Here is a 7,893-nt window from a genome sequence, read left to right on the forward strand (position 1 = left end):
TGACGTAATTAATAAAATTCTCTGCGAACGTATTGAACAATATAATAGGAAAGTAGGGATTGAGAATATCGGTCGCGTAGTTCAAGTGAGGGATGGAATTGCTTGTATTATAGGTCTCGATGATGAAATAATATTAGGTGAATTAGCTGAATTTGCATAAGGTCAAAGGGACGAGCCGCATTGCTCTGAATTTGGAATAAAAAATGTTGGAATTGTATTAAAGGGCGATGGGTTGATGATACAATTTGAAAGTTTTGTAAAAGCAAAGAATTGCTCAGATACTCGTGAGCGAGGCTTTACTTGGGCCGTGTTATAAATGCTCTAGCTAAACCTATTGATGGGAGAGGCAAAATTGTTGCTTGGGAATCTCGATAAGAAAACAGCAGTACTTTGACCATCTAAATATATATTTTTTAAAAAAAATATCGCAAGATAAGAATGCATATACAAATCTAAATGTAATAATCGCTATTATGCCTACTTATGAGTAATATTACTAAGAATATTGATCGAGAGTTATGTCTTGATCAGAACTGCTTCTTGCTCCGCTTCTCCCACTTCACCTAGCATCCCTACAAGTCCACACTGCATAAAAAAATTGTGGAATTAACAACAAAATAAAAACATGAATACGTAGAAGGTGCCAGCAAATATCTGATAAACTCAAATAAAAGTGGCTTACACTTATGTTTAACTATTCTTAAAAATAAAATATGATATAACTAAAAAACAAATGAATTATAAGTTAAACAAATATCCTAGCAATCTGATCATAAATATGATATAACTTTCTTCATGTCCCTGATCAGCTCAGAGGCTTGAATATAAAACAACAAATACACAAATGTAGAAATTTGACCAAGCAGAATTCACATTCATAATTCAGCACCTGCAATGCACAACAAGCTACTAGCTACCACAGTTTTGCTAAGTCTACAGGGCCAAAAGAAAACACATATGTTACAAAGATTTGCCTGACACGAATGGACAAAGAAAATAGCAATTGATAAATAAGCTAGGGACACGAAACAACTATCAGAACAGCAACTAATTGCATACGGAAAACAACAAAGACATGTCACACGAGCACACGATCTGTACATGCATATCAGAAACAAATGCATCCCATGATCGATCTACAGCACCTCGAAATCGCCAACAGAAAAAAAGGAACCAGATTACCAGATCGAGAGAAGGGGAGGGAAGGGAAAGGGGTTCAGACCTACGGGGTAGTTTGACAGAGTCAGACGCGAAAGAGCACATATTTCAACCTGAATGAACAAAGGAGATTGGGGAGAGGAGGGAGACGGGAGTGAGAACTGGAGGTACTGGAGATTTCTCGGCCCCGTTTAGCTGGCTGGGCTGATCCACCGAACCTGCTTATCCACCAAACCAGCCAAGCCAGAACATGCAAGAACCAGCGCGGCTGGGCTTCTTTCCCAACCAGCCGAACGGGACGTATGATTTTAGCAGCGCCGGTGGACAAAAATGTGACAATTTTTTCTAAAAAACCTGACGACAGATACCTAGCAAAACTCGATTTTATCCTGCTAGTTTATTGTGGTCCGCACGAATCTTAAATAGTAGAAAGAATTAAGTGCTTATGTTCCTGAAGAGTGCTCCACCGCCTGTGCAGAGGGCTCCAGTTCTGTCGTCGTCTGGTGCGTGCCATCGATGGTTGGTGAGAGTGAGACCGGAAAATTATACAAAAGATAAATAGCGTTCTCCATCACCATCAAATCAGCCATCGCTTGACTACCTCTGATGTCGATCTACTGTGATGCCCTGTTTAGTAAGGTCGAGATGCATCAAGCTGCAAATTCATTCTCCAGAATCTTTGGTGCAGTAATTACCCTTCTCAATTGTGTTAGACATTCAAGAACTGGCTCCCAAATTTTTAGGTTTGAAAATAAACAAATCATCCATGTCGAATACAATGAACCCCTCACATTGTGATGCAACGTGGACAGAGCAGAGCGTATTTAGTCAAGCATTTGAGCAATAGTCACATAAACAATCCCTAACTCAACAGTCAAACTTACATTATTTATATGGTCAACAATAGAACTTCAGTAGATACTACTAGATAAACGGGCAGAAGGTTTTGTTAATACATCCTAGTCCCAACCTGCAGCTGTCTTCCCACATGCGCCGGTATATCATACGCATCCACATCAAGTTCACCATGATACCAATATGGCTGGGGCACGGACCACCTGTCATTCAATATATATTTTTTTCCAATGTAAGTTGGTCATGTAATATAATTGTTGACTATTAGTCAAAGTGACTATAAAAAAGCATCAGTACCTGTTTTTCTTTGTCGGCCAACCATCATCAAGAATAATGTGGAGAGGCCAGTTATATTTACTGTCTCTGTCATCAAAATATTTTTCAAATGTAAGTTCATGGAACTATTAATGCCTGCCCAAGTTAGCATTGACACAACCAAAAAAGTAATACCCTGGTTGAGGAAGGTAAGCTCAATTAAGAAATTCAACAATCTTGCTCTTTGGCAGGAAAGGAGTTACCCTTCTTCCATCATAGAAGTTCATGCCAATAAACCTCCCACCAAGATCAATAAGAGGGCCTCCAACCCCAGCCTAGCATAAAAGTAAACAGAAGCCCAAAGTTTACTAGAGAGAAAATGTATGATTAAAGAGGATAACTCAGATTCTGATGCAACTATAGCTACCATGTACAAAAACAGCAAGAGAAGTTCACCACAGTACCTTTCTGATTTCACAAGTGGACAACCTAAGTTCTTCACAATTAAGTTTGATGTCCTTGTTTACAGGCTGCACTTCACCAATTGTGCCCATTAATAGTCCTTGACAAGCATCACGTCCTACAGCTATTACTTTTTGAGATGATTTCAGATTTTCATTGGAAATTAATTGTCCTTGATAAGCCTTCTCAGATGACTGATTTGTTTCGAAAATGTCTTCTGGAAATGTGCGAGAGAATCTCTTCTCCACACTGATAATAGCAATATTATAGTTTAAATTATACATTTCCACTGTCCCACTACGACGCTGATTTGGTGGCAGAAACACCTCAATCTGCAAAGATAAAGTGAGCTCAGCTAACCATCATATTATATAAATATATTATATATAAATGTATATTTATATTGTAAATTATAATAAATAACTTAAAAGACCAAAAGAAATGCTTAGCAGTATGAACCTTCAAGTTTTTATCAATGTCACCTTCATCATCATTTCTAACCAAGCTAGCGGAAGTCAGGATGACAGTGCCACGCAACAACTTTATAAGAAAGCCTGTGCATGCAAAAAACCTAATACCTTCTGCACATCATAACTTCAATCATTAGCTAAGACCTAATACTAGCACAGCAAAGTAATGATCATAATAACTATAAAAATCACCATTGAATGAAGCAAGCGAGACAACACGACGGGATATTTTGTGCAAAACATTTCTACTAAGTCGCGACCAGACAACCCCAGTAGAGACGCTGCGTATACGACCAATATACCCTTTCCAAGCACATAATTCACCAAAAGAATCTTCAAACTCATTAAGCAACTTTCCATTCACTGGTTAAAGAAACAAGCTCAGAAGTTAGCTCTGTAAAGAACAACACAAAGATCAGAAATATCAAAAGCAAATGACTTACATTCGAGCACAAGTGGAGGTGGCAAGGGATAGCCAAGGGCTTTTAGCTGGTTAATCACTCTCATAAATCCTGAAGGTGACAAATACTCAGATGCAGCATTCACATAATATTCTGTGCATAATGATCACTAGGTTGTAATGATGACTAGCATTATTGAATACCTGAAGGCATTATTCTTGATACACCTTTAGGCAAGGAATAATTTTGGAAGCTGATTACTTCAGGACTGCAATAACACAGTAGAGTTTTTATGATAAATAACAAGAGGAACAAGCCAAACAACCAAATGGTCATACCAAAAAAACAACTGAATTGTTACCAAAAGGATAAGGTATGGAAAGAAGACTTTGAAATCATCAGGCTTATAAAAATTCAACAAAAAATGTGTCGATTGAGCAATTAGATGTCACAAATATAAGTTGCACTGTCCATATAGTCTGAACAAAATATAGGTTTAATCAAGCACAAGCTATTTAGCAACAGGAAATGTGACACTGGCACAAAGAATCCACAGGCAGAGGTAGCAAGAAACAAATCACTTTTAATCCACAGATTACTAAGTTGCAGCTAATGGAGTCAACGTTAGGTTGCAGCTCGAGGACGAGCGGCATGTCCAGGTGGGGAGTAGTGTTAGAGGAGTCAAGGGTCTATTGGACCTTAGCCCATTAGGATTAATTAGGTGCTTGCTTAGGGGCAAAGTTAAACCTCTCTAAATAAGGAGAGGAGATGTATCAATCTAATCAAGCAAGAGATCAGAAGAACTCCCTTCCCTCTTGCCGGCCCGGCCGGCGTTCCCAGCGCCCCTAACCCTAGCCGCCGCTCTCCTGCCCTCGCAGCCGCCATCTCGTGAACAGTACCCCCGCGGTACTGTAGCACCTCGGGTACTGTAGCACACCAGCAACCGTCCCTTCTTCCTCTAACAAGGGGTATCGAAACAAATGTAAAATACCTAACATAAATACTGAAAGTGCAGAAGACATACTTGAATATCTGAAAATGCTCCAAGCGTTCTTTAAGTGATCCCAGTGGTAGGAAGGTGTATCTCTTGTCATCATGATTAAGATCAAGGTTTATCCCAAGAAGTCTTCCCTTACTATCTACTCTATTTTCTATAAGTGGCCCTCCAAGTACAGCCTAGAACAAAAGAAAAGTGCTAGGGTTTATAGCAGAAATTTGCACTATACCTCGGTGCATACAGCATACTATAGTGATACCTTACCACCAACATCATAACACAATTATTGGTATCAAGTTTTCCATCATGCGAAAAAACGAACAAATGCACAGCATATACCTTTGTTGTGTCTGAAGTAGAAACCCACGTGTTCCTGCATTCTGTACATGGAAACCCATCCAAGGCCCTCAATCCGTACGAACTGAATGCACGTCCAGCAGCTATTACATGATCATCAGAAGAGACAGGTGCTGATTCATAATCCAGATCTAGAGGATCCACTCTTAGGAAGCCCAATGATGTGACTATAGCAATATCATCATCATATAGTCCCAAGAACCCAAGGGTGCTATTACCATTAGGAAGGCACACTTCAACCTAGAGTGATAAAAGCAGTACATCAGCAATTCAGCACAGAATGGCCACAATTAGCTTGAGTAAACAAAGCAAAATAGAGGGCACAATTATTAGCAGCACAAACCCTCAAGTTATCATCTCTATTTCTCTTGAGATTAAATTCTCTAACCAAACATGCTGAAGTCACAATTCTTGTTAAATTGAGTTTGCTAGCTCCATCATATGGTAGAGGTATGCCTGAGCATGCAAATAACATCTCATCTCCTGCACAAGATCATGATTTTAATAATCATTCATAAAGTGAACTTAATAAAATATAAATTAGGAAAATTCATAAGGATATAACAGCAAAATCAACATCAAACAAAGCAAGCGAGACAACAGTGGAGGACACATCTTGCATATGATTTGCACTGGCATCATAAAATTTCATCCCAGGTTGGACTAGATGGCCAAATGGTTTCTCTTCAAAAGGAGTTTTTGAAACAACTCGTTCAGGAAGCATGCCAAACTGTGCCGCATAAGCAGCGCATCGTTTATCCTCAGCATCAGCCCACCGTTTTTGAGTCTTAATATCTAAGCAATGAACATGATCCACCACAATCAGTGTTCTAATAAGCAATATGTGCAAGGAAAGGAAGAACCAACAAGTTCAAAATCTGTAACTCACGTTTTAGCATTTTTTTTGCCAGTCTAATAGTGCATTTATCATGCCGACTCAAGGGTTTTGGTTTTATCGATCTCCCAGAGCCTTTCGGGTCATGGCTCGAGCTTTTTGGGCCACCTCTACAACTTGAAGTCGGCGGCGAATCAAGCTTTTTGATCCTTCTGTTAATAGCTCTCTGCTCCCTACTCAAGCCTCTAGTGCAATCGATCACCCTCTCTTTTTTAGGGTTTTTGCAGTCCTGAAGCAGAAAGTAAATGCAAATGTAAGTAGAGCAGCTCAATGTTGAAAGGTTTGATATCCCCAGCATGAATAAGAAAACAGAAGCGGAAAGTACCTTGTGAACTTCTATTTTCTCAGGATAAGTAACAATACACCAACAATAAATATTAACTAACAGTATACATTTTGATGGGGAATCAGCATAAAATTGACCTGACTCTGTGCATATAAATGTAAAAGGCTCGGATTTAACAAGTGTCGTATAGCAAATCAGAAAGTGGCGAAATATCAGCTGGCAGTTCTTACTTCCAAGCAGCTGGTTAGAATCAGCACAGAGCGCACAACATAAAAGGTAGGAAAACAGCAAGAATCCAATTAAACCAAATATTTGCGGTAAAAAGATGGATAAATGAAGATACATGAGCAAGCCCAAACAGAACTACCAACCTAACGGACTAACCTTTCACGACACTGTTGTCTTGTCTACCATACATTTGTTTTTATATAAACAAAAGGGTAATGACAACGGTCGATAAAGAATTCCTAAACAACACACTGATGATGGTAAGAAACTGCCACACACATACATGGTCAGAGAGAAGAGAAGTCGGAATGAAAGACACAAAAAGGCCCTGATTTGTCTACAGATGTTGCATAAGGAGTTGTTTACAGATTGAAATAGAGCCACATCCAAAACGGGTTAAGTAACTTAGTTGCTATGATTAAAGAGGGGTACAATGGATAGCGCGCGCTCGGCTCCGGCACGAGCTCCGGTGGGGGCATCGACGATAGCGCGCGGTGGACGGGGTGCAGCGGCACAAGTCGGCGAGGCTTGGGGCGGCGGCGCGAACTCCGTACAGGGGAGGGCTGCAGCGCGCGTCGCGCGAGCAAGCGGGCGGAGCGGCGGCTCGAGTTCCGCGCGGGGCCTCGCTCGGCAGCGGGGACGCGAGCGCAGCACAGGGGCGAGCGGCGGCCCGAGTTACGAGCTCCGCACGAGCCAGCAAAGCTCCGAAGTTACGATGGCATTAATCCAAAGCCAATGCACGAGCCAGCAGACTTATCATTTTTAGTTTCCTACCAAAACAAACAGGCCATGATGTTGTTCTTTATAGAGCTAACTTCTGAGCTTGTTTCTTTAACCAGTGAATGGGGATTTGCTTAATAAGTTTGAATATTCTTTTGTCGTCACAGTTTCCTCTTGCAACAAAAGGTTCGCGAGCACCCTTGGCCTGGAAAAAAAAGGAACTGCAAATGTCAGCAGTTCAGCATAGATATGCTACCCACGTGCATCTACCTTCCATTCAGAAAAAAGAGAGAGTAATGTTCAAAAATTTGTATAACTTATGGGGCTACCTTATTCTTTTGACTGACAGTATTGTGCAGCTGAAACTTTGCTATGCTAGGTGTAACAGCTGCAGTATTGTGTAACGTCTTATTCTTTTGATTGACATCTACGAATCAACCTGTGAGTCGAGGGGTGTGGAATCAAATTATACCTATTATAAGTCTATTACGTTGCAATTAGTTTGTGGTCCGGAATAAACCCTAGTATCTTGTTGTATGCACATGAGTTTCTTGTTGTACCTATTACTTCAAGGCATTGTATCCTATGGAAATCAATTCTCTTGTGCAAATTTTGGAAACTCCAATCAAAATCACAGAATCCTCATCCGATGGCTCCCTTTAGAGGTGGGGACATTTTGCACATGGTATTACTTTTTTGGTTGTGTCAATGCTAACTTGGGTAGGCATTAATAGTTCCATGAACTTACATTTGAAAAATATTTTGATGACAGAGACAGAGAATATAACTGGCTTCTCCACATTATTCTT

The 7,893-nt window shown here is 40.2% G+C and overlaps 1 protein-coding gene and 1 long non-coding RNA gene across 2 annotated transcripts; both read right to left on the reverse strand.

Annotated features, from left to right (window-relative positions):
• Positions 1-308: 308 nt before the first annotated feature.
• Positions 309-1,537, reverse strand: LOC120658845. The gene is made up of 2 exons (XR_005668865.1): positions 1,223-1,537; positions 309-585 (listed from the first exon to the last, which is right to left on the reverse strand). It is a non-coding gene; the product is annotated as an uncharacterized LOC120658845 (long non-coding RNA).
• A 373-nt stretch (positions 1,538-1,910) lies between these two features.
• Positions 1,911-7,037, reverse strand: LOC120660574. Its single transcript, XM_039939146.1, has 13 exons — positions 6,797-7,037; positions 5,845-6,079; positions 5,299-5,438; positions 4,938-5,195; positions 4,626-4,777; positions 3,805-3,869; positions 3,644-3,712; positions 3,393-3,563; positions 3,190-3,311; positions 2,733-3,062; positions 2,464-2,603; positions 2,311-2,376; positions 1,911-2,216 (listed from the first exon to the last, which is right to left on the reverse strand). Exons 2-11 carry the CDS (start codon positions 5,852-5,854, stop codon positions 2,484-2,486), a joined length of 1,437 nt encoding a protein of 478 aa, XP_039795080.1. The 5' UTR covers positions 5,855-6,079; positions 6,797-7,037; the 3' UTR covers positions 1,911-2,216; positions 2,311-2,376; positions 2,464-2,483.
• Between the last annotated feature and the right edge of the window lie 856 nt (positions 7,038-7,893).

Source organism: Panicum virgatum, chromosome 2N, assembly GCF_016808335.1.
Source record: "Panicum virgatum strain AP13 chromosome 2N, P.virgatum_v5, whole genome shotgun sequence".
In the NCBI taxonomy this organism is placed as follows: Eukaryota; Viridiplantae; Streptophyta; class Magnoliopsida; order Poales; family Poaceae; genus Panicum; species Panicum virgatum.